Raw genomic sequence first — 27,213 nt, forward strand, 5'->3', positions numbered from 1 at the left:
AAAAAATCAAACCAAACCAAACCCACTGCTATCAAGTCAATTCTGACTCATAGCAACTTTACAGGACAGAGTAGAACTGCCTCATAGGGTTTCCAAGGAGCAGCTGGTACCTTTTGGTTAGCACCCAAATGCTTTACCACAGCACCACCAGGGCTCCAGCAATCACCACAAGGCTCTTTTATTAATATGTTTCTCTTGGTATTTACAAGCTAGTAGATAAAAACACAATTTAGATGTCACATTTCTTGGTTGATGAACGTGAGGTATACACTGAGTTTTGTTTTTTTTTTAACTGTGCTGTAGGTGAAAGTTTACAGCTCAAGTTAATTTCTCATACAAAAGTTTATACACATATTGTTATGTGTGACACACTAGTTGCAATCCCTATAATGTGACAGCACACTCCTCCCTTCCACCCCGGGTTTCCTGTGTCCATCCAACCAGCTCCTGTCCCTTTCTGCCTTCTCCTCCTGCCTCTGGACAGGAGCCCTCCATTTAGTCTCATGTATCTGCTTGAACTAAGAAGCACACTCTTCCTTGGTATTAGTGGGCTTCAGGAATGGTTTTAGTTCTTGGTTAACAGAGCGTCCAGGGGCCGTGGCTTTGAGGGCTCCTCCAATCTCAGTCAGACCATTAAGTCTGTTTTTTTTACGTGAATTTGAGTTCTGCACCACACTCTTCTTCTGCTCCATCAGGGACTCTCTGTTGTGTTTCCTGTCAGGGCAGTCATTGGCGGTAGCCGGGCACCATCTAGTTCTTCTGGTCTCAGCCAGAGATTTTTGTTATGAAAGCATCCCACTTTCGGTTCAAATGTCAGGGTAGGCTGCCATAAAAAAAATCCCTGAATCTCAGGGGTTTAATATGATAAGATTTTATTTCTTGCTCATGTCACAGCTCAATGTTGTGCATGCCCACCCATTCAAAGACCCAGCTTCTATCTAATGGTTCTGCCATCTTCTCTGTCCTCAGAGTCCTCAGCTGAATCTTCTGAATTTGGTAGGCAATGAGGGGAATAAAGAAAGTGTGAAGTTTTGGGGAAGAAGGCTTGTTTTTAGTGAATGGGACCTGCTTTGGCAGGGTTGAGGTAAAATTGTGGCTTAGTTCCATGAAATCAGGAGGCATTTGGCTGCTGCCAGAGGTTTGGAAATATGTTTTATTTTCAAACTCAAGTATGTGACACTCTACAGTTCAACATTAGCACAACTGTGTCAGGCTTAACAACATTACGAACTGACAGCCAGTGATAACACAAATCCAACATCTCCCTCTTCATTAACTCTGCCAGGCTGTACATGGGGAACAATACATATGGGCTTTGTGGCAGGCAGAAAGTGAAGGTCTTTTTGGGTGACATCAACAATGACACAAACGCATCACTCTGCAATTAAAGGTAGGCAACCAGGCTCCTAGGGCTAAGCAGAAATGTCAGACTTCAGAGGCATTTTGAGGGGAACTTTTATTTCAGATCAATGCCATTGTGGAAATCTAGGGCCTGTTTCTCTCTATTACAATGCTGCTTTGGAGCAGCTCAACTGCTTCAGATTGATCTTTGCTTTTCAGAAAATAAATACCAATGAGTACTACTTTTTCAATAATGCCCTTGTAAATGTGGCTACTCTTATGCTCCTCAACCTTCCTTCCTTACAACTGGACTAGTATGGACAAGGGGTCTGTGTCTGAAAGTACTCTTATAGGCCTTTCTGTGGTGCATCTGGAGGTTCAGGAGCTTACTGGCACCTCCTCTCTGGCCATTGTCTCAAGTAGACAATGGGCCAGTTCAGCTTGTGAGGCTGAGATTGGACCATTGCCAGCCTAGAGTCCTGCCACATGGCCACTCTCTCTGGAGCTCCATTCGCATTCTGTCCTTGGCTCTGAGGGCCTCATGTAGCTAAAGCTTCTTCAGTTGTCTTCAGTCCCACTGGAAGAGGCAGAGTAAACCATCTGCCCATGCCCCCAAAGTCCTTCTGCCCTGCTCTGCACCTCTTTACCTTAATGGCACATCCTTGGTCAGCCCTGGCTTGGGCTTCTCTCACAGTGTTTTTCTAGCGACTGTAAAGGATGACCCCTTAAAAAGACATGCTGTTTTAAAGTGGGGCCTGCTTTAGGTGAGTTTCTCAGAAGGCAGTGATTGCATCAAGCCCAGCCCTTGAGCTTCAAAATAGTGTTGCTAGTCTGGTCTCATTCCTGCTGTCTCACAGAGGAGATGGAGAAATATTAGAATAAGCTGAGGTTAATAAAGCTGTCGCTTTTCTCACTGAGATGGTGGTGGTGATGGCGTTGGTGCAAGAAGCATGCAAAATATCAGCTGTCCTCAGCTTGCTCTCCACTACCTTGAATGCCCACTTGTTCTTTTGACCAACGTTTAATGATACCCTCCCACGCATCAGCCACCATGCTAGGCACTTACCCAGAGATGGCCAAGACGTGGTTCTTATCTTTGAGGAAAAACATTAGGGGAGACAGACACATAAATAAGTTATTGTGATAAGGGTCAATAACGAAAATATTAAAAAGTTCCAGAAAGCACAGAGGAGGGTGTGACCTATTATGTTGGGTATAGTGAGGAGTATGAGGAGAGGTCATCAAAGACTGTATGAGGAGGATTATTTCTGTACTTGGTACTGAAGATTGAACAGGAAGTGGAATAGAATAGAAGAGAATAGCAGAAGAAAAACTAGTGAGAGGAGGAACAGAACTGTGAGGGAAAATAGTTTAGTTTAAGAACCAGAAGTGGTTTGGAGTAGCTAAAGGGTCACTTTTGGGCAGAGTAGCAGCCCACGCACAAGGCTACAAAAGAGGAGGAGGAGGTCATATCCTGGGAAGCTTTGATGCCAAGTAGAGTGAAGAAAGTGAATCTTATCCTATAGGTGAGGGGGAGTCACTGAAGGGTTCTAAGCAGGGGATGACATTCTGAGATTTTTGCTTTAGGAAGAGCACGCTTAAGGCTCTGTTGTTTGTGAACTGGAAACATGCAAGACTACAATGTAAGGCATCCAGTTAGGCAACCATTGGAAGAGGCAATTTAGTGTACGGATTAAGAACACAGCCCCTGGAGCCAGGGACCTGAGTTCAAGCTTTACCAGCTGGGTGTCCTCGACAAGTTACTTATCTTTTTCGTGCCTAAATTTTTCCAAATCTGAAAGTGGGAAGAGTACTACCCACCTCATAGTTTTTTTCTTTTTCTTGAGGAATAAGTGAATTAATACCTATATAATTCTTGGAACAGTGCTTGGCTCATAGAAAGTTCTATATAAGTGTTAAAACAAAAACAAATAACAAACAACAAAACAAAAATAAAAGCAAAATAGTTAACAACAAAAATCAACACCCCCAAAAAACAGATGATAGCTGAACAAAGGCAGTGGCTGTAAAGGTAGAGAGAGAAGACAAATTGGAGATGGGATGTGCTTCCTCAGTTTTATGTTAATCAATCAGAAGTGCTCTGAAACATATATTTGGGCTGGAAATCTTGTCTGAAGTGAAGCACTAAGGTGAAAATGCGCACTTGTATGTGGGCACACGGGGTAAGACTGAAGCTGAAAATATACCATTTCTCCTCATTCAGCTGAGAGGTGGGTTAAGTGTTCTCAAAAGGAGAGAACAAATAAGGAGTAGACTGTGCTTAGAGTTGGCTTTTGAAACGGAGACCAGCAAGTTCGTCACTGAAGCCATGAGTTTTCAGTGTTTTTTAAACATCTTAAGTCCATGTGAAGAGCTTATTGAATACAGGTGCTTGGTGACTGCCCCACACCTAGTGACAATCCGTGGGTTGGCTTGACGTGCATTTTCTTTATCTGGAGCACACGCCCATAGCATGTTTGGAGGGGTGTTGGCTTCGTGCACATGCATGTTGTGTGTGTATACAGATGCATACATATTAATTCACATCTTCCCATTTCATTTCAAACATTGAGCTAAATACAGATTATATATTTTTCTGAGAAACCTCTCCTACTTCTTTAAAAAGAAACTCCAATTCCAAAGTGGAGAAGGGGAGGCTGAGGGATAGTCAGTGAGAATAAGATGGGAAATAGGAAGATATTCACGTTGCAACTCCAAATTCCAGGTCTGATCCTTAGGGTCAATGTTGGCCTTTAAGAACAATTCTTTCTGGTAACCAATAGTAAAGAAGAGAAAAGAGTAGAGTGAGCTTTTTATTGTCCCCCTCTCAGTGAAGGTATTTCAGTTCTCCCCAGCCATCTGAGCTAGGGGCAGGAGGCCCTCCCTTCAGCTAAATTTCCTTGGTGAAGGTGGCATCTTCATACACTAGATGCTTTCCCAGAGCAGTTTTGTTGATCCTCCAAGAACATCAGTTACTGTGTATGAATAGCTCCCACAGAGGTACTGCATGTGAAAAGAATCCCTCTTCATTCCCTTGTGGGACTGAAGTGCAGCGTGCCCACACCTGGGCCTGACACTGTATTTGGGGAAAGGGTGATAGGCTGAGGGTAGCAGGACACTGGCTAGGCATCAGACTTCCTATTGCTCTGTGGGCTGCTCATGCTGGAGTCCTGAGCTCCACCAGGAGTCCCTCTGGGCTGCCGAGCAAGTGGCTCTTCCAAGGGGGCCATCAGCCTGCTCCACACAAGAGTTATAAGAATTGTAGAGCCCCAGCACAATAGTCAAAACCAGCATCGCTGCAGCCATCATCCAGATTACTTGCCAGTGCTGACACAATTTGGGATACATGACTTGTAAGAAATGAACCAATTCTTCAAGTTTGCTGTCAAATGAAAAAAAAGTGGAGGGTTTAGTATATGGGACAAACATTTGGCTAGATCCACACTTCTCTCTTTGGGGATACCTTCTATGCTGTCTAGAGTTCTCAAACTCAGCTGCACAAAGAATAGCTTGGCAGCAATTATTCAAAATACCTCAGGTTTATGGAATAAGAATCTCCAAAGTTATGGGGTCTAGAAATCTATAGTTAAAAAATTCCCCCAGGTGTTTTTAAGGCCACTAATCCATAGCCTTGATGTTGGGACCTACTGGTATACAAAACTCTTTAGTTGTTAGATCATTCATTTATCCATTCACACATGCCCTCATCTACCTATGAGATGACCATTGAGATCTGCACTCTCCCAAGCTCTGTGATAGACTCCAGGATACCAGGTTGGCTGACACGTACTGCCATACATCCAGACAGGGCCAGCATCTTTTCTCCACTTAGCTGAATTAGTGCTCAGTTCCAAGTTCCAACTTGATCCCAGCCTCTGTACCCAGATGCATAATTTGGTGCTCATCTGACTGCATCCAGAGTGGAAAAACCATGCTATACTCTCAGAAAACACATGATGTTCAGTGATAAATGGCAAGGAGTTAGACTAATCTCAAGAGCTCATGTCAAATCACCCTAGGAGCAACCAGATCACTGGTAACCTCCAGTAAGCTCTGGGTGGCTTATTCAAGGTGTTTTCTCAACCCTATTACGGCAATATTCATTCCCTAATTTCTCCCTCCTCCTTCTCTTCCCCCACTGTCTCCCCATACTCTCCTTCCTTTCTTCCCTCCTTCCCTTTCTTCTCCCTCCTTTTTGTCTCTCTGTCCCTTCATTTTTTGCCTCCTTCCCTCCCCTTTTTCCTCTTGCTCCCTTCCCAACTGCCTTTCAACTTTTCCCTTCTTTTTGTGGTTTAGTAAAAAGACATTTGGCCAGACAGCCCATTTTGAAGAATCCATTCTTAGCACTTTCTGGAGAAGCCCTGGAAACCTTCATTAAGCTAGAATTTCCTCCTGTTTTTAAGCCTAAATCTATTTTAAAAAATATATGAAAAACGAGAATAGGGAAGATTATCAAGTGGAAGAAGGGGGGAAAGTAACAGAAGGGCTTTTTGAAGGTCCCGAGGCTCACATAGACACTGCAACATGAGGCCGTTTGCTGAGAAGTAGAGAGCTCTAATTCAGAGTTAGTAGAAAATACATGTGTTATGATGGACCCAATGATTCAACAAATAACTTCCTAAGAAAGGGGCTAGATGCTCAGCAGTGCCTGCCTCGGATGCTAAGGCCACAGGGAAAATTGACTGGTTTCTCCTCTGTGTGGGAATCCTCTGACCATCATTTTAGGAACAGTTAAGCAAAACAGTGAGCAAATTAGCTGATGTGAAAATCACTGGTTGTTTTCCCAACTGTAAGGAAGGGAGAGTTTGGAAATGGAAGCTTATTTTCTTCCAGCTCTATTTAGATTCTTTAATTTTTATAAGATATAATTGGATGCTATAATGGTGTCTTTTGGGGGGGCTGTATTTCCATGTTCCAAAACAAGCTACTAGACCTCTTAAGTGGGACTGCCAAGGAGGAGGTCAAGAACTGGCTTTGCGTCCCTTAGCTGATTATCTATTGCTAGTCTATAAAAGAGATAGGAAGTAGAATTAGATTATAAATATTGTTCCTCTGGAAACAAATCTTTGGTTATTATGAGTCCCACCCACTCCCCCAAAGAGAGGGGTAGGGTTGCTTCTCCCACAACTGGGCCTAGCAAGAGGAGCTTCAGAAATGCTGCTTGGAGAGATTGATATGCTACAGTTTGGGTGACACAGTGCACTGGTGTGTGACTCACACATAAGAAATCTAAAGGGCAAGAATCCTGCCAAAGCCAAAGTGCTTTATGGCATCAGACTAGGGAGCCATTATTGTCCTCCTATTAATACTGGGCCAAAGGTATATATTTACCTTACCGGATATAGTCAAACGAAGGTGAGCTGGCATCGAGGATCTTAGATCCTGCCTGGGAGAGCTACCTAGAAGCTGAGGAGACCAGCAGAACTGCTGAATGTATACCTCTGGCTGCCCAAGGACTGAGAGGAATTTTAAGTGACCAGCCTAAAGAGAGCATTCACCCTCATAAAGGGAAGAGCATTGAAATATCCCCAGTAATGGTGTAAATGTGTGTATATGTTGGGGGTGGTGGGAGGAATGGTTATCTCTGAAGGTCCTGGAAAGTGCTACACTAGAGAAAGTCAGCTCTAAACCTCTGGTAAGCCCGGAAGCCAACGCACAGTTAATACCAGTCAAGTAAGACCTTTCCTATCCCTTAATCTAAATTCCTTTTCTTAGCATTAACCCTGAAGAGGTCAGACACTGCATTAGCAAAGTTGGGGGCAGAGGGGTAGAAGTGCAAGTGGGGATCTACAGAAAGAAGCCAACCATGTGCCCCATTCCCACTGCAGGATTCCTTCCAGGAGGAGACCAGAGCTTCTTTATAAGAAGTTCGGGCTTTTGATTATTTCAGGAGGCTGGCCATTTTAATTACTGAAATGAAGTTCTTTTGGGGACTCTATGAGTTGGAATCAACTCAATGGCAGCAGGAAACCAACCAGAGGACTTCTGTTTCTGAGTTATTGGAAAAGTAAAAGGACATGCCGAAATATCATCCTAACCCCACAGGACAGGTTTGAACAGGTGGTGGAAGAAAAGACAAAAGTTTTCTGTAGCACTTTATCAGTCCCACTTGTTCAATGTATTACATAAATGTTGGAAGACTGTGTTCTCTATCTTAATATGGTTAAAATATTAGGCTGATTCATCCAGAGTTCATTTAAACTGGTCCTCCAGAGAGTAATGTTTATAACAGATTATATTATTATAGATTATAATGGAGAAGAGATTCAGACAAAAGGTTTTTAGTATTTGATACTGAATCTCTTGAATAAGGGGTCAAATATTGGGATTAGCCCAATGTTTTTAAAATGCACTATGAGACATGGAACTTTTAATAACTTCAGACCTTGTTTATTAATGAGGTACCAAAATTTCATGGGGAATCATGTTTGAGTGCAGATGCCCACAGGCCACTGTATGATAAGGCACTCAGGAATGGATGAGGACTGCCTGGCCTTGAAGATGACAGCTCTTGGGGCCAGTCTGGCTTGGGTCAGAAATGAGGAAGGGACCCTATAACTGTGAGTGGGATGTTTATATGATAGCAATATAATAGTCCTTATGGAGAAGATGATGCGTACTGCTGGGCCTGAAAAGGTGAAGCCACACCCCTGTGAAGAAGGATTGGGACCCTTCTGAGGGTTGTGCTCATGCCTGGGATCCCTCATCCCAGGGACAGGCATGTTTCCAAAATGAAAAAGCAGTCCAAGAGGGAGCAAGTTTAGGAGAGGGAATGAGGCCTTTCAGCATCCATAACTATGAGGACACTCTAAGATGATGGGTGTTAAGGGTGGCCATTACCATCCGCCAATGACCAGGAGCTGGGTAGAGAAGTCCCTAAGCAAAGTCTTACTTTCTCTGAGGTTTCGTGAAATGGAAAGGAGCCACCAATTGTCTGAGATCAATCTAGCTAGATAAAGATTGGAGCTCTGTGCTTTGTAAACCATACTGTTTATATTCCATGTACTCTCTCTGTTTATGTCTCTTTTGTTCCTTCTCAGTGTTTGGAAGTGTTAGAAGCCCCTGCCTGTCATAGATGTATTCAGGGGAGCCAAAGGAGGGGCTTTTGTCCAGGCTTGGGCTTGACTGCATTAAGAAGGCAGTGTAGTGGTCTAAAAAATAAGAGCAGAGGACCCCCAAGAAGAAGGTGAGACCTTAGGAGAGAAGAATCCAGCTGCTTGGAGTAGCTATTGTGTTTTCACTGATTAAGCTTGGAGGTCCTTTCATTAGGGGAGGTGGGTGTATCCTAGCACATGTCTGTTTTCAACAGTGAAGGATTTTCCACAGCTCTCCTAGCCTGATCGTCCCTTGAACAATGGGGTTAACCTGTGCAGGCTGAGACCTCTCATCCTAGTTGAATCTTCCACCAACTGGGCTCTATTGGTGGCTCCTATGTGCTGTGAAGCATATCCATCCCTTCTAATCGTTACTATCTTTTTCACTGCATGCAGGTGATTTCCAGAGTTTGCCAGCAATGAGGCGCAGACATGTACCCTCCCCTCAAGTTTAGTAGCTGATTAGATAAGTAATCATTTTGGCTGGAGCTTCCCTGGATCTCAGAATAGCCTGGGGGGTCTGAAAACAAAGATTCTGGTGAAATGTTTCAAGGTTGGTATAACCACATTTTTTAAAATCAAAATTCAAACTTGTGGTTTGAATGTACTAATGGAGACAATAGGGCAGAATGTATGAACTTGGGGCTGTCCTGAAAATCTAGGACATTGATGTAGTCACTATATCCATAAGGAAGAGTACACTCCTTCTATAGGCACCAATTTGTCTGTCCCTACGCATTTACTTCTATGGTGTAGTCCTGGCCTAGTGGGGCTGAGACCTTATTTCCATAATACCTCGCTGCGTAGAGTACCCTGGAACTAGATGAGGCTATTTCTACTATTCTGAATCCTGAAGGCCAGGTAGCACCACATGTAGGACAAGATGGAGGACTCACTCTGTCTGTATCTACATGTTATATTTTTCCCTCTGATTTAGAAGATAATATACTTGAAATATAAAGACACATTTTTAAAGAAATCAATTATTTCCAATCCAAGTGAAGACACTGTCCAAATGACCGAGCTTGTTTGGTCAGCATGGATGGGCTCTGTTGGAGACTCACCTTTGCCAGGAGTTGGGTCTGTTCGCTGCCCCCATGTGTTCTCTGTGCCCCTGTTTTTGTAAGAAACCCCTCTAGGACTTCAGTCAATCTCCCTTGGCATTGGCTCTTTTGTAGGGATGGCTGGGAAATGAGCTAACTGTGGCTGGGCCAGGAGGGACTTTAGTCAGGGGTCCTTCACCCTTTCTTAGCTCCTGAGAGTTCTTGATTGCTGTCTCCTCTGCCCTTAACCACATCTCTCCCTCACCTCTCAGCTCTTGCAAATGTTCCCTTGTTAACTTTTTTGGCTCTTTGAGATTTCTTTTATCTTCTGTCTCAACATGAGGGCCCTCTTGGTTTCTGCGTTTCCTCACTTGGGCCCCGACCCACTGCTACCCTGGACTGGTGGTTCTAGGGATTTTGTGCAATTAAATGAACTGTGACCTATTTTAGCAGCAGCAACTCTTGACCTGCCTGACAAAGGCTCCAAGTACAGGCTTCCCACCTGCTTTTCTGGTCCTTTTTCTCTTCATCAGTGTCTTCTGCCTCTTTAGGTTCCTCAGGACTCTCAGTCTTCTGTGCTTCCTCCTCCTCTTTCAGGTCTTGAAGTTCTTTAGTCTTCTTTAGACCTTCCTGGTATCTGAAAGACAAAAAGGAAAGGCCAGGTCTGTAGCATCCTTTCCTGAGTTCCTAGGGGAGAGGCTTTGAGCAACTCCATAATGACGCACTTCCTGTGGTTCCACACAACAGGAAAAAGCTGGGAAACTTCACTAAATCCCAAGGTAGCTCGTGTCAGTACAAGTTCCCCTCACTCCTCAGTCATCCTTCCTGTTTATGTGAAAGTGTGACAATGACAAAACTGACAGGGAAAAAATGTGGGTGAAGGGTCTCCTGACTGGATTCTTATCCAATCAAGCATTCAACAGGGTTAAGATTGCATTTGCTGTCTGTATAACCCTGGGAGCTTCCGTCTCTAACCTGTAAAATAGAGAGGGTAACACCCATCTCACAGGGTGCTGGAATGTTTTGAGGAAGTGTCAGGCACATGGCGTAGCCTGGAGAGTGTGACACCCATTCACTAACTTGTTGGCGAGTTTCATGGAAGTGCCCGGAACACAGCTTGGCCTAGAAAGGGTGACACCCATCTCACGGGCTTATTGGGAAGTTTTGCGAAAGTGCCAGACTCACAGCTTGGCCTAGGGAGGGTGATCAGTAAATGCTTACAAAGCCATTAGAGGAGTTTATCCCATTTTGGGTATAAAGGGCAATTTATTTCCAAAAGAAACCCTCTGATTTCCCTTTTCCAGGATTAATATTACTCTGAAGAGACTCTGTTTGCTTGCCGTGCAGTTGAGTGTTTAAGAACAACAGTTTGGCTGGGGCAATGTCACTACTGTGTATGTGACCACCACACAGAAGCCCAAGGGTTCTGTGTCAGTGGGAAGCCGCATTTCCCTCGTGAGCCATGGGGAAGAGAAGCTCAGGATGCAATGCCTGGTCAGAGGTAATTCTCTATCTTGACGCCTGGACTTGGTCCCTGCACAGTTTGCTATGTGGTCAGCAACTGGTAAGTGGTCAAAGATGCTACTGAAGCTCAGTTACAGACGGGGATGGTCAGACATTGAGGGACCCCTGCTTAAAGGAAGAAGGGATGACCAGAGCAATTCTATGAAGCAGAGTGGCAGCTGCTTCTGGGCATTGTTGGCAGTAACGTGACAGCCCTGTGCACATGTCAGGAAGCCTTAGGCACCACCAGGAGGAACCCAACCAGGGCCCCTGATTTCCAGATCATTCTGGGCAGTGATGTTCCAGTGGCATTCTGCCTAAAAAGTGGGTAGTTATTGTCTAACCACACCCTCTGACTCTGTTTCCTTCTGCCCGTCCTGTGGAACGGTACTGTTCTTTCTTATGTAGTTCCTTACTGGGGCAAGGAGGTCCTGGGGCCACTGGTTGCTTCCCTGAAGTCTCTAAGAAACAGAAAAAGCCCATGGGAAGGTATCTTCTGCAACCAGTCAGGTGACCTCAGGGTGGCTAGGTCTGACTCACCCCTTGCTGTAAGCTTCTTCCTCTATCCTGGCCTTGGTCTCCTGGCTAATTTCCTCCAGGCAGATTGGGGTCGGGATGGGAGCAGAGGCTTCACAATCTGGGTCTCCATTTGTCTTTCCACTGGTGAGAAGAGGAAAGTACAGGGCGTTATTTCAGGGAAAGGTTGAGCATCTGAAAACAAACCATGTCTTTGGCCTGATTCCTGTTCAAAAGTGAGGAAACTCAGGTTCTTTCAGTAGCTTTCAAATTCATTTCAGTTCTTCTACCCTGAGACAAGATTTTATAAAGGCCCATGTGTACTCCTTGGATCTTCAAACACCAAATACTATACCACCTGCTCCCTTTCTCATGCTGCCTAATCTACCTTTGTTCTTATTCCAGGAGATTCTGTGAGCAGATGGATGACTACTGGGAGCTACCCGGCTCTAAGATGAGGAAGATGGAGACAACCCAAAACATTCTGGGTCATTCCATTCCTGTAGTACATCTTTTGTTTCATGACTCTCACTCATTCTTTCAATTATCCTTGAGCGTTGACTAAGTTACAGGCACAATGTAATGTGCTAGGGATAGATTAAAAATAAAAGATATGGTCTCTGCTAATATGGAGCTTAGCAGGAGAAACAGCCAAAAAAGAAGGAAAGAAAAAATACATAATTAATTCCAAATTGTGCTATCTTTTATGAAAGAAATAAACTCTGTGCAGTGACAGAAAATAACAAGGGGAGGATGTGCTTAAATGGAGTGGTCAGGAAAGGCCTCCCTGAGGCAGTGAAATTGAAGCCCTGACCTGAAGGATGACAAGAGGTCAGCTGCATCAATAGCAGAGGGAAGATCATCCCACACAGAGGGCATGGGATGTATGAAGCACTGAGACATGATAGACACTGGCGTGTTTGAAGAACTAAAAAGAGACAATATGGCAGGAGTTAACTTTTGGACAAGATAAATTTGTGATGCCTGTGAGTTACTCAAGTGGAGATATCAAATTAGGCAGTTGGATATACCAAAGTAAGCCAGAGAAGAGCTCTAGGCTGGAGATATACACCATTTGGCATTATCAGAATGTAGATGATATTTAAAGTCAGGGTAATGGGTAAGATCACCTAGAGAAACAGTACAAAGAAAGAAGAAGACCCAGGACCAAGCTGTGGGGATCTCTGCACTTAGATGAGGCCAAGAATAAGGAGCATACAGAGGAGACTGAGAAGTAGCAGCCAGAGGGGTAGGAGGAAAACCAGGAGAGTGTGGAGTTCTGGGAGCCAATGGAACTCAGTGTCGAGGAGGGAAGAATTAACTGTGTCACATACTTCTGAGAGTCTGGGTCAGATGCAGACAGAAACAGTGACTGTTAGATTTGATAATACAGAGGTCAAGAGGAGCTTCGAGGAAATAGTGGGAGCCAAGGGCAGACTGGAATGGATGTAGTAAAGAATGGGAGGGGAGAAAAGGCAAGACTCAGACACAATAATTTTATTGGGAAGGGGAAGAGAGGAGCATGTTGGGGGACATATGTAGCTGAAGAAGTGGGGTCAAAGGATGAAAGCACATTTGAATGTGAATGGATATGATCCAGCAGAGAGGATGAGAGAAAGTGAATGACAAAAGAACCAAAGTCCTTGAAAAGGGAAGTAGGGACAGATCTTGGAAAGATGGAGAAACCCTTTCTTAGTTAAAACAATGGGAGAAAGAAGATGAAGATGATGGATTAGAGATGTGGCAAAGGAAGATGAGACGGATCCTATCTAATAGCTTAAATTTTAAATTTTAAATGAAATGGGAGGCAAGGTCATCTGCCGAGGGAGAGAGAGAGAGAGAGAGAGAGAGAAACGTAGAGAGGTCTAGGAAAGGTTTGAGGAGAAAGGAGAAGAGGTAAAAGAGTCATGTAGGAGAGTGGGAAAGCAAACGGACTAGAAAATCATAGTGAGGTTGCTGGGCAGAGACCACTGGAGGTACGGGATCATGAGTTTGAAGTAAGTATCCTAATGGCCATGACTTTCCTATGAGTCCTACAGTCCAGCTAGGGATCTAGAATCCAATGGGAGTAATACCGTCATGGAGCAGCCCTTAAACAAAGCAAAACCATGACCAGAGCTTTAAGCCAGGACTCTGAAAGATCACAGCTGACATCCCTCTCTGACATCCCAGGCAGGGTTTACAAGTGAGCCTTCTGTCTTTTCCTCATTCTTGGCATTAGTTTCCCATGTCTTATTTTTCTTCAGACCTTGCAAAATTTACATTTCATTAGGCTGGAAACCAAAACCCATTGTGAAGAAGAAAGATAACACTCTAAAAATACCAGCTATTCATAACACTTCTCCATTTGCAAATTATATTATCCACTCCCTTCCATGTGACCTTTGCCTAATCTGCAGTTTCCTATTTGTCCGAATGATTGGAGCAGGAGCAGGAAAACACAGCTCCAGCCAAGAGCTGGGGAAGTAATTCTTTTAAGAAATATATTTATATATTAGAAATGAAATATTGGTACCATACCTTTAACTTCTTTTACCTACAGCTGTCTTCTCTCGAGGTTACTTAATGTCAAACATGTATGAAGGAGGGCAGTGTAGAGGAAAGAACCTGCCTGAGGCAAATCTGGGCTTCTATCTCAACTCCAACACATGCAAATAACTCAACCTTCCTGAACTTCAGAATCCTCAACTGTAAAATGGGGATAATAATATATACCTGAGGATGGTGCTGTAATAATTAATGAAAAAATTTAAGTAAACTTTCTGTAATATCGTGCTCAACAAATGGTATCTATTACTATTGTCATTGTTGTTATGTAGTAAAGTTATTAGCAAGTTTTGGGAGCAATCTGAAGCTCCACCAAACCTGATCCACAAACAAATTCAAGCTGATAAATTACGAGATGATTATTTATATCTTCAAGGAAGAACTTGATATATATTATAGCAACGCCTCAGAGTCAGTGGGAACCTAAATGTGAACTAATTTAAAGTATGATTAAATTTACATAAAATTGCTCTAATAAATTTCTCAGGAGCATGTATGTACCATAACATACTCATGTGCCTTGGAGTTTTGCTGACCAAGTGACCATAAATAAGCCTCTCACTGTACTCAGGTCACTACTATCTAGAGACTAAAACTCCTTCCTTGCAGATTTGGGAGAGCCAAGAAGCCCATTTCACCAACTCGTTAACATATTAATCTTCTATTTTGACTCACCCTATATTGGTATGGAGCTTTGGTTTGCAACATACTTTCATATACCTTCTCTCACTTCATCCTCTGATGATAGTAAAAGCTAACATCTATACACTATCTACTATGCATCAGGCACTGTGGTAAGATCTTATTTAAGCCTCATGAATGATCCAACAGGGTAGGTAATATATTGTTCTCAGTTTGACAGGTGAGGAAGCCAAGCAAGGCTCAGAAAAGCTAAATAACAAGTTCAAGATCACACAATTAGTGTGTGGCAGAGCTCAGATTTGACCCTATGCAGCCTGACATCTGCCCAAGCTCTTGACTGCACTATCTGCCACCCATGAGGAATATTATCCCATTTGACAGATGAGAAGCCCAAACTCAGCTTTGTTAAGTGGCTTGCCAATGTTCACACTATTGGTGTTTGGCTGGCCTGGCTGGTACACTCACCTTGGTCTTCTAATTTCATGTCAAAATGTGCTTCCCACCCCTCCCTGGGTTTCCTCTTTAAATAGAAGTCTCTTCCCAGGATTCTGAGCTGTGTGTGGGGCCTGAGGCAAGAGCACTTGCTGAGTGAAGCCATTCCCACCCTCAGGCTGAGCCACGACTTACCATGCTGCCCTCCTTTTAAAGTGTATGAGATGGGCTAGGAAAGCCTTTGGTCTAATACTAGGGTTAAGGTGGGAGGTGGAGGAAACACAAAATACATAAAGATTTTGCTAATATCTACTGACCTCTAGACTGAGTTTTTAGTTCCTTAAATATCTGCTTGAAGGAGCCCTGGTGGCACAGTGGTTAAGGGCTTGGCTGCTAACCAAAAGGTCAGTGGTTTGAACCCACCAGCCTCTCTGCGGGAGAAAGATGTGGCAGTCTGCTTCTATACAGACTGACAGCCGTGGAAACCCTATGGGGCAGTACTGCTCTGTTCTATAGGGTTACTATGAGTTGGGACTGACAGCAATGAGTTTGGTTTTGGTTTAAATATCTGCTCTAACTGCCTGGAAGTTCTCCTTTCTCCTTATGAATCAACACTCAGGGCAAATACCTTCTTTCCTATGGAGACTTCGCTAATGTTCCCTCCTCCTCCATGCCCTCTGGTTAGATTTCTCTCTCCCTCACTCTGCATCCTCCCATACCTCTGTTATAGCATGACTGCCAGACAGAGCATTTTTAGGTTTTGTATGCATGCCCGTCCCTCCACCTGACCGTGATCATAGGGAAGGGACTGCTTTTGTCACTCAGAATGGTGCTTGGCACACAGTAGGTGCCTTTCCGTGTTTGTTGAATTGTACTTAATTTACTGTGATTCATCCAGTCCCAGCCTCCTATTAACCTTGTAAAATGGGCAGGTCCTCCCTGTAAATGGCTACTTCCTGAGAACCCAGTGTTTGGGTTGGGTTGAAGGCATCTCTATTCATGGCCATAATCTGGGAGCTAAGCACAGCCTGTGCCCACCCTTGAGACTTCTGGGACAAACCCTCATGAAACCTTCTGTCCCCAGCCCGAAGTCCTGTGTGCTTTCTTTCTGGGATGATTCATTAGGATGAGGCTCGTTGTTCTCGAATGTCTACCAGGTCAAAAATCTTTGTCCTTGTGCTCAGCAATCAGTGTGAGAGTTTTTTTGTTTTTTAAATAAAAATGCATTGTTTGACAGGCAAGTATATTAGATTCATTTTTTTTCCCACATGGTAAACAACATTTGAAAGCGACCACAATACTCTCCAGTGGACAGATCTTACCTTCTTGGGTTCAGCAATGTTTCTAAGTCAACCCCTCTGCCATGGCTCCCTCAGGCACCCCAACCCAGGGGACCTGAGCTAGAAGATCCTCCTTGCTCCATTACTCAGGCCCAGGCTTCTGGAATCCACTACAAGTTTACTGGGGATAATTTTAGCTGCCACGCACTCCAGAATGTTATCAGCAAGGAGGAGACGTTACACAAATGTAATGTTGTATAAAACTTTTAGGCAACTTACATTGGCTGCTTCAAACGTGTAGTTATTTTAGATATTATAGTTAAAATTGCTCTGTGATATACTGGTATCATGTCCCTTTTACAAAACTAACCTCGAGCATCATCCATGAACCTGGCTTTGCTGATCACCTCAGGCAGTGAGTAGCTTTCTGCACGCACACTGTGCTCACACCCCACTGCTGGCTCCATGCCACAGCCAGTCACCCACCAGGCTCTTTTACCTCTGAAACATTCTTAAATCCATCCTCTTTTCTCCAGTCATACTGAAATTATCTCTGTTCTTTCAGTTGCAGGGTGTATTAAGAGGTTAAGAGCATCAGCTCTGCTATCTACTAGCTATGTAACCTTGGGCAAGTGACAATTTCCCTGAGCTTCAATTCCCTCATTTATAAAGTAAGGATATTAATAGTATGCTTATTTCATGGGATTATTATAAAGACTAAATGAGATCATTAATGTAAATCAATTAATAGAGCATCTAGAATAAAATAAGCGTGCAGTAAACAATAGTAGTTATTATTATTATTCCTTGAATATGCCATGTGCTTTCTCCTCTCCAAGCCTGGAATGCTGTTAACCTACTGTTCACTTGCTGTCAGGTGTCATTGAGTTGGTTCCGACTCTTAGCAACCCTACGGACAACAGAACGTAACACTACCTAGTCCTGTGCCATCCTCACAATTGTGGCTGTTTGGGCCCATTGTTGCAGCCACTGTGTCAATCCATCTCGTTAAGGGTCTTCCTCTTTTTCACTGACCCTCTACTTTACCAAGCATGATGTCTTTTTCCAGGGACTGGTCCCTCCTGATAACATGTCCAAAGTATGTGAGATGAAGGTTCGCCATCCTCGCTTCTAAGGAGCATTCTGGCTGTACTTCTTCCAAGACAGATTTGTTTGTTCTTCTTGCAGTTTGTGGTATATTCAATATTTTTTGCTAACACCATAATTCAAATGCAGCAATTCTTCTTTGGTCTTCCTTATTCATTGTCCAGCTTTCGCATGCACATGAGACAATTGAAAATACCATGGCTTGGGTCTGGTGTACCCTAGTCCTCAAGGTGACATCTTTGTTTTTTACCACGTTAAAGAGGTCTTTTGCAGCAGATTTGCCCGATGCAGTATGTCGTTTGATTTCTTGACTGCTGTTTCCACGGGTGTTAATTGTAGATCCAAGTAAAATGAAATCCTTGACAACTTCAATATTTTCTCCATTTTATCATGATGTTGCTTGTTGGTCCAGTTGTGAGGCTTTTTGTTTTCTTTATGTTAAGGTGCAACTATATATCCTTCAGGTTTCAGTTTAAAAGTAAGTTCCTATGGAAACATTTTCTGAGTCTCTCCTTCCCCCTGCCCTATACCAAAACTGGGTTAAGTTTTGTTTGTTTGTTTTTTATGCATGTTGTGCCCTTAGCAACCTGTACTTCCTTATGATATCAGCTATCACATCACATTATAATAGGCTGTTTCCCCATCTGTCTTTTCCACTAGACTGTGAGCTCCTTGAGTGCATTCTATGTGCCTGGCTCTTCCTACTTGTAGAACTGCTCTTGAGCTTTGTTCTGTTTTCATCTTTAAGACTAATTTTAAGTATAACTCTGTCTTAGTTATCTAGTGGTGCTGTAACAGAAATACTACAAGCGGATGGCTTTAACAAACAGAAATTTATTCTCTCACAGTCTTGGAAGTTAGAAGTCTGAATTCAGGGCACCAGCTCCAGGGGAAGACTTTCTCTCTCTGTTGGCTCTGGGGGAAGGTCCTTGTCATCAGTCTTGGTCTAGGAGCTTCTCAGTGCAGGGACCCCGGCTCTTTTTTCTTGGTGGTAATGAGGTCCCTTTTCTCTGCTCCCTTCTCTCTTTTATATCTCAAAAGATATTGACTCAAGATATAACCTAATCCTATAGATTGAATTCTGCCTCATTAACATAACTGCCTCTAATCCTGCCTCATTAACATCATAGAGGTTAGGATTTACAACACATGGGATAATCACATCAGATCACAAAATGATGAGCAACCACACAATACTGGGAATTATGGCCTAGCCAAGTTGACACACATTTTTGGGGGACACAATTCAATCCATAACAAATCCTCTACCTATGTTTTTCTCTAAGTCTACACATTCCTAGACTCTTGGTGAGTGAAGAGCAGTTTATTATGAAGTGACCTACAATAGCAAGGCTCAGAATTCTCTCAAATCAAATTTGGCAGTACACTCAGCTATCAGGTATTTGCTTGTGAACTAGCCACAGGCTATTTGATCTTCTCATTACCTTTCTTGTGCTTGGCCAATTCCCTTCTTGCTTAGTTACTGTATGCCTAGGAAATGTGAAATCATTTTAACATCAGGCTGAATACAGCAATCTAGAAAGCAACGCATGCTAAATAAATTATAGTGTATTATTTCTCTTTAATAATATTGATAAGCTGACTAGAATTAACTGCATTTGGGTATAGAACAGAAAACATGAATTTATTTTCACTCTCAAATTGTATCATTGTTAGCCACTTGGAAATCTATTAAATGTTTCAGCTTCATGTATTCAGATGGAAATCACTTAGAACCTTTTAGAAATCCAGAGGGGGAAGTTGTCATTAGTCCTGAATCCCTCCTCCTTTCAAAACCAGTCCCCATTCCCCCCATTCCTTTGCAGCCATCTTTATAGGCTGGGTGTATTCCTAACAGTTGAGCCAGCCCACAGCATGGCTAATATATCATGGCAATCTCTCTGCCTAGCCCATAAGAGTGAGCTGCACACACCTTCCTGGGGTCTCCTTGTTTGACTTACCTCGGTCCTCACACTATTGCTATTTTTCCTAGCTCAAATGCTTGGACCAGTGACTCCATTATTAGTCCTCACTTGCTGCCACTTGGATTTGGGGCTGCTGTATTCTATCCTCATTTTTGCACCCCAGTTTCTCCTACCAAGATTAGTTCAGGTTCTTGATGATCCTCATTGTCTTGGGTAGAAGCTCTCATCTGACCTGAGCATTGGTCCTACAGAGTCCAGGCCCTGCCTCATCCATGTCTATGGGGGAAAGTATGGACACAGACCTTCTGCCTTGACTGGCTCTTCAGGCCTAGAGATGGGAATAGGACCTTGTCAGGGACTCTTCTGGAGAAGGGGTTGGTGCACCTGAAGGCAGGGTTGGGAGGAGGGGGAATTTTGGTCAGCCCTGGCGGTGCAGTGGTTAAGTGCTTGGCTGCTAACTGAAAGGCTGGTGGTTCGAACCTACTCCATGGGAGAAAGATGTGGCAGTCTGCTTCTGTAAAGATTACAGCCTTGGAAACCCTATGGGACAGTTCTACTCCGTCTCACCGGGTCGTTATGAGTCGGAATCAACCCAATGGCAATGGTTTTAACGGGTTCTCACTCAGAGGCTGCAATGGATCAATTTTGGAGAGATTCTGAGACCACAGACGAGACACTATGACTTCTAGGGACTTGGTAAGATTCTGTAACCTTGGTTACTTTCACATGGTTGTTGACTTGTCACCCCTTTGCAATTTCCCCAGAGTGATCAGGAAAACAACAAACGAAAATACCGTCCACAAGATAAAGGGCCTGTAAGCTTATGCGAGATGAGAGAGGAATTGCTGAGGAAACTTCAAGACTAACATGTGGTGAGTCAATGAGTGATAGGTTGGTGACTGCATATACTGAGAGGAAAGTCCAGGGGTACCGGCGGAGTCTGGGGGTGGGGAACTTGGGAGGTCATTTGTACTAAAAAGAGGCCCAATATAGACTTTCCTTGCCAGGTCAAGGAAAATTATTCCAACAGCAATGAAAGATGAAGGACTAAAGCTATCTCAAGGAGAGTAAGAAGGAAGAATAGAGGTGAATGTTCTCCCACATGAGGAAAGACACAAGGGGAAAGTTCTGAGAGGTGGCAGCTGTGATCCAGATGTTTCCCAGCAAGCAAATGAAAGAATTTGAAAAGCAAGTTATGAGTATGTAGAAATAGATTGCCTTCCTCTGGCTGAGGATGAAAAGACCTGCAAATTGCATAGATGCCTAGAAAAGTCAGGAGTAAGCAGACACTGTTGGTTTCCAATCCAATACTCTCCCCCCTTCCTACTTCCTAACAGCAACATGATTTTGCTCAGGTATTGACCCTTCTTGAAGAGAAGCTTCATGGGAAGTTGACCCTGTCTCCAACTCCAAGGAATAGTGTAAGACCACAATGACAATTCAATTTCCAAAGTCTGTGATTGGTTTAGAATGGGACCATGTTTCAATTTTTGCCAAAGAGGTAACAGGGAAGACTGATGAAAGGTTTCTGGGTTCATTCTTAAGAACGAAACATGGAAAGAGATGGTCCCTTTCTTCCTCTAGATATTGTCATGTGTGGATGGGATACCTGGAACTAGCAGCCATTTTCCATGAGTCTGATGATGAAGTCAACATACAAAGTAGGCAGAGGCAAAGAAACTGTAGACAGATGGAGCTGGAACCCTGCTGTACCATACCTGCAACAGCCCTACTTCTGGGCTTTTTAAGCCAGTTTGAATGGGGGCGTTCTTGAATCTGTAGCCCAAAGAATCCAACCAACAGAGAAGGTTTTCATCTCCTCTGGGCTCTTCTTAAATTGTTGTAGCCTTGAATGCAGAAGTAGCACCTTCCTGTCCAGTAATTTTGCAAACTGGATCTGAAATCTTTGTGGGTCCTAGAGTCGCATTCTCTTCTCCTAAAACTTAATTTGCTTTCCATTACATTTTGGGGGTGAGGAATGGAAGAAGGAGGGTGAGTTTGGGAAATTTTCCTCAGACAGCCCTAAAATAAAGAGGAATATCAACAAACTTACTTTTCCAAAAGTGCAGGCAGTGCTGAGGTGACAGGCAGGTTGCCTTTCCCATTGGTTGATTCCGACTGAATGGAAAACAGGAGACAGAGAATTGAGGATCAGTGATGGAAGGAAGAAGCTGGGGCTGCTAGATCTCTGATGATGCTGGGGAGAGGCTGTTGCTCTTTTCTTTCCTCCCCCTTCCCCATACTTTGCAATCTGCCTCTGAGCCCAGACATTGGCCCCTTCCCTCAGGCTTCCCCTGTCCTCCTTTCCTTAGTGTTCCTTCTCTCTGGGGCACATGCAACTTGCTCCTTCTTCTCTTCTAGGTTTCCTTGAGCTAAGAAAAAAGTTCACATTTTGAGGCTCCATTCTGGAAGGGAGCAATCACTTTTTCTCTATCCCTTGTTTACTGACTGTGAATACTAGTCAATCTCCTATCAAATGCAAGCCCTAAGTTCCCCAGGGAAGGGAGTGTGGATGGATTCATGCTAGCTGATCACTGCTCTTAGAGATACAGCTCCAAGCACAATTCTCAGGAGAGGCCTGTCCTCAGGGGTGGATTAACCATTAAGCAAGGTAGGCATGGTGCTTACTTTGCTTACCAGATCATCTGTAGTAAAGTCTGATGTAGTGAAACCCATGCGCAATTGTTCACTACAGATTAGTAAGTAAGCACAAGCAAGCCTATGCTTACCTTGCTAACTGGGTCATCTGCCCCTGTCAGGGACTGTAAATTTAAAAAGAGGCTTTGATTCTGCAGGAGGGTGCTATGGGGTTGGGAGAGAGACAGATGCCAGCCAAACCTAGAAGCAGAACATTTGATATGGTGAAAAAATGTGAAATTGTTCACTATAGATGATCTGGTAAGCAAGGTAAGTTTACCCTGCCTAGGGGATAATCTGACCCTGCCGGTCAGTGCCAAAAACTCAAGCCATCAGAAATTTCTTCATGATAAATTCTACCTGACTTCCTCATTTTTTGTTGCAATGGACTTGGTTTAAACAATGGTTCTCAACACTGGCTACATGTTAGAATCACCTGGGGGAGATTTTTAAAAGTACTGATCCACTCCAAAATCTTGGGATGGGGCCTGGACATAGAATGTCTTAAAAGCTCCCCCGCTGATTTTAATGTATAGCCTTGGTCTAAAGGAATATATACCTGGAAACCACACTTCTACCTTTCGTTATAGTATGGGAAATAGGTCTGTTAAAACACACTAAGTAGCACCCCCACCCCCTGCCCCAATCCCAGCCTGCTTTTAAAAATTTTTTTTCAGGTTGCTTTGTTTTAGTGGGTGATTTGGGAGTTTAAGTTGATTTCATAGATGATTGAAATGTCTGAGGCAAGAAGAGATGAAAGAAGTTTAAGAGCTATTACTACCTGTTGGCACAATAGATCTTGAATCTACTTTACCTATGGCTTGCACAATCAAAATTGTTTCCTTATAGAGTAAGTCATGGATAGAAACCACTGGAGAAAGAAGAGTTTTAGGTAGGAACAGCCTTTGTTCAAAAAAAGTTGAAATGGATATTTTTATGATTATTAGTAATACATGACTATTATAGAAATATAAAAAGGCATCAAGAAGGAAATAAAAATTGCCTTTTTTACCATTGCCCAGAGATAACCATTGTTAATAGTTTCATACATATTCGTCTAGAATTTTTTTTTTGTGCCTACACACAGAAGCACATTCTTTTTTGTTTAAACTACAAAACGAGATTATGCTGTATATATTTGTTCTTAATCATTTTTTATTACAATAAATTATGGACTTTTTCATGTTAATAAATATTCATTTATAATCTAATTATTATTTTTAGTGGCTATATAGAAACCTGGAAACCCTGGTGGTGTAGTGGTTAAGTGCTACGGCTGCTAAGTGAAAGATCAGCAGTTCAAATCCACCAGGCACTCCTTAGAAACTCTGTGGGGTAGTTCTGCTCTGTTCTGTGGGGTCATTATGAGTCAGAATCGACTCGATGGCAATGGGTTTGGTTTTTTTTGGTATACAGAAACCCATTTTAGGGATCCATAATTTAACTAGTCTCTCACTGGACATTTAGGTTGGTTTCCATTTTTTCATTGTAATAAACAACGCTGCAGTGAACTTAGGCAGGATAACATCAGATTTAAGAACTCACGCTCTGGAGTAAAAATCATACCCACCTTGGAGGACTGTGGTTTAAGCATGAACAGAGATCATTTGTAAAGAACATTCTCCGAGCTGCCAAAACTCTACTCAAGAACATCGAACCTCTTCTCAAAGCAGTGGAAGACGTGTGGCCTGCGTCTATATTGAGCTTTTTGAGACTCTATCCCAGATTCTGTTGACCCCGCCCTCATCTGGGTCACTCTCATAGTGGTGTACTTGAGGGAGAGGCAGAATATGGCTTTGAGGAAGGCATCATCATACTCACCAGGGCTGGTAAGGAGGGGATGGGTGATGAGCCGGGAGATTGGCCAGGCAGGTTCAGGGCATTAAACTTGGGAACCACAGCTACGCTCACCCTCCGGCGGGGCATGTTCTGTGGGAGAGAAGTGACCAGGTCTATCGTCTTGGAGATAGCAACAGCCACAGTTCAGAAGCGCCTGAAAAATGCCTACTATTTCCTAATGCTGTAATAACATTCAGTGAATATTTTGGTTTGGGGTAGTGATGGTGTTGGGGGTTAGTGTGGAGAATGTGGCCAAAGTTGACACAAATTATCTGTTCATGGTGAGTGGTCTCTCAACATCTTCCTATTTTAGCTTATTAGATCCTAAAGAAGTAGCACAGAAATGATCTCATAGTCTCTGGGTAGCAATACCCATTGCTATCCATAGCAATACTAAGGTTTATGGGTCATTTTATGTTTAAAGGATGTATAGTCAGGGAAACTATGAGCAAGGAAGGTGAAATATCAGAGGCTGAACTAGTGAGTATGGAAAGCTGAATAGAAGCTCTCTTCAGAGGTTCTCTGGCATCCATAGATCCAAGAATGAATGACTGCTTGGGTGACTGTAGAAATTTCTGTCAGACTTCTCCTGGAAGCCCTAGTATTCCTTGAGCATGCATACCTTTCCCAGCGTGAGGGACATGGACCGTGCTGTGCGAGGGACCCCATCTTCTGCAGCAGGATGGAAAAGAGAAGAGAATTCAGGTAAGTTTTCAGACTAGGCTCCAGCAGGGAACAGATAGGTAGAAACTAAGTCAAGGGCCAGGGTCTTGGGGACACTAACTTTGGCACTTCACTCTCTGAAATGATCATCTGCAGAGTTTGGTGCTTTTTTTGGATAGAACCTTTATCCTAACTCCTCTGAGTAGTGTAAGAAGCCCCAGTTTTTCACCTCTGATCTCCACCATACCACTACACAGTTTCTGGGAAACACCCTGAATAGTGTGTCAAAACTAGTCATAGCAATTCCAAGGCTTATTGGGTCATTTCATATTCTCACAAGGGATGTATAGTCAGGGAAACTATGAGCAAGGAAGGTGTGATGTTGGTAAAGAATGAAAACTTGCTGACAAAAGTAGTTTCAATATGTCACCTACAACTGATTCAGAACAAGGGAAGCAACCACCTTAGGATTTTCTTCTCATTAGTACATACATTAAATGATATAATTCATGTAAAGTGCTTAGCACCACACCTGGATAATGCTGCCACCACGAGACATCAGGATATGTGCAGAGAAAGGTATTCGCAAGCTCACTTTAGGTTGCTTCAGTTTGACCAATATTATCTAGCCTATCATATTTTTACGCAAATAACTCATGTGTTATACATTTTTTGCCAACCACACAGCCCCTTTGTGTATTATTTTCCTAGGCATGTTATGTGCGTTACATGTGCGGGTGTGTTATTTGTGAAAAGTACGATACACATAGCTGTCTATCCATCATATCCATACATTTTAGGTTTGTCTCTTGAAAAGCACATAGCTGGATATTTTTTTCTAATCTAATCTGGGATCTCTATTAACCAACTGGTTTAAACTGGTTTTCATGTGATTACTGATATATTTGTATTATTTCTACCATCTTATTTTGTATTTTCTATTTACCTTGATTTATTTATTTATTTTTCTAATCCCCACCCCACTGGTATGGAAGTTATATATTCTAGTTCTAATCTTCAGTGTAACCCCTTAAAGTTTTTACATATTTACTTGACTTTAAATGTAAAATTAATCAAGATCTCTATTCTCTTCCTGAATAAACCTTAGAACAATGATAACTCCCTCCAATCTTAAATTGCACTGTTTTTCAGTATTTTAATTTCATCTTGTTTTTGTATTCCCAAATTATTCATTATGATTGTTATTTTATATAATGAATGCTTGTTTAGATTTACCCACTTGTTTACAAATGTCTTTGATCCCCATTCCTTCTTGCATCCTACTCCTTTCTATTGAGCTCAACTTCATTCTTCTTTAAGTACATCCTTTAGTAGTTCTTTCAGCAAGTGTCTATAAGAGGTAAACTTTCTCAGTTGTTGTCTCAAAATATCTTTACCTAGTCCTAAGACTTGCATGATAGTTTATCTCTAGATTGACAGTTATTTTCTCTCAGCTCTTTGAAGATGATACTCCATTGTCTTCTGGCACTATTATTGCTATTTAGAATTGTCATGCCTTTGTAAATTGTCTGTTCTCTCTGGTTGCTTTTAAGATACTTACTTTGTCTTTGCTGTTCTGTGGTTTCTCTTAGTTGTGTTTTTATTTCTTCTCCTTGGAGTTCACTGTGCTTTCTGAATCCAGTGATTCATGCCTTTCTTTAGTTCTAGAAAATCCTCAGCCATTATCTCTTTGAATATTTTCTCTTCCTCATTCTCTCCTTTTGGACCTCTTAATAAATGTATTTGAGACTTCCTCAATCTAAACTCCATATCCCATATCTCATACTGTTTTTTTCATATGTTTAATTAATTTATCCCTCTAAACTGCATTTTAGGAAACTTCCTCATATTTATCTTTCAGTTAATTGATTTTTCTTCAACTGAGCCCAATCTGATTTGAATGTTATATCAGTCAGGGTAAGCTAAATTATGCTACAATAATAAATACCTAGAAGTTTTAGTGGCTTATAACAACAAAAATATATTTCTTGCTTATGCTTCATGTCATTTGCTTCTGAGTTGGTAATAGGCTCTGCTCTGCATTTCTTCACTCAGGACTCAGGCTAGTGGGCTTCCACTACTCTGAAGCAGTGATGGTTGCCATATCAAAAGAAAGAAACATAGGGCAGTTTACACACTAGTTTTTAAAGGTCTCAACTCAGATGTGACACATGTCACTTCTGTTCACATTTATTTGGCCAAAGCAAGTCATATCACCATGCCTAACTTCAGATGGATTGACACAGTGACTACAATGACATGCTCGAGCACAGCAACAATTGTGAGGATGGCACAGGACCCGGCAGTGTTTCGTTCTGTTGTACATAGGGTCGCTATGAGTCAGAACTGACTCCACGGCACCTAACAACAACAACAACAACAACTTCAATAGAGTGTGGAAAGGTACTCAGAAGGAGACCTAAAATGTTGAGGAACAGCCTCAACTATAATAACTACCATACCTATCTGCTGAATTGTGAATTTCCATGACTCTATTTCTCATTTCTAGAAGTTCTATTTTATTGTTTTTTGATAGCCATTTTCTTTTATTCTCATGTTTTTTATTCATTCTTTTATGTTTCTAATAATTTTAACTGTATCTTTTAAAAATTTTATCAGATTATTTTATTTTCTGAGGTTCTTA

At 42.6% G+C, this 27,213-nt stretch overlaps 1 protein-coding gene across 1 annotated transcript in view; it reads right to left on the bottom strand.

Moving 5' to 3' along the window:
* Nucleotides 1-4,453: 4,453 nt before the first annotated feature.
* IRAG1 (inositol 1,4,5-triphosphate receptor associated 1) overlaps nucleotides 4,454-27,213 on the bottom strand; it is a 150,481-nt gene continuing 127,721 nt past the window's right edge. Inside the window, 6 exon segments of the mRNA XM_023737217.1 lie at nucleotides 4,454-4,723; nucleotides 9,981-10,115; nucleotides 11,522-11,641; nucleotides 21,484-21,548; nucleotides 23,889-23,996; nucleotides 24,529-24,578. Of these exon segments, the coding sequence (XP_023592985.1) occupies nucleotides 4,480-4,723; nucleotides 9,981-10,115; nucleotides 11,522-11,641; nucleotides 21,484-21,548; nucleotides 23,889-23,996; nucleotides 24,529-24,578 (722 nt within the window). The 3' untranslated portion in view covers nucleotides 4,454-4,479.

This window comes from Trichechus manatus, unplaced genomic scaffold, assembly GCF_000243295.1.
Source record: "Trichechus manatus latirostris isolate Lorelei unplaced genomic scaffold, TriManLat1.0 scaffold00006, whole genome shotgun sequence".
Taxonomy (NCBI): domain Eukaryota; kingdom Metazoa; phylum Chordata; class Mammalia; order Sirenia; family Trichechidae; genus Trichechus; species Trichechus manatus.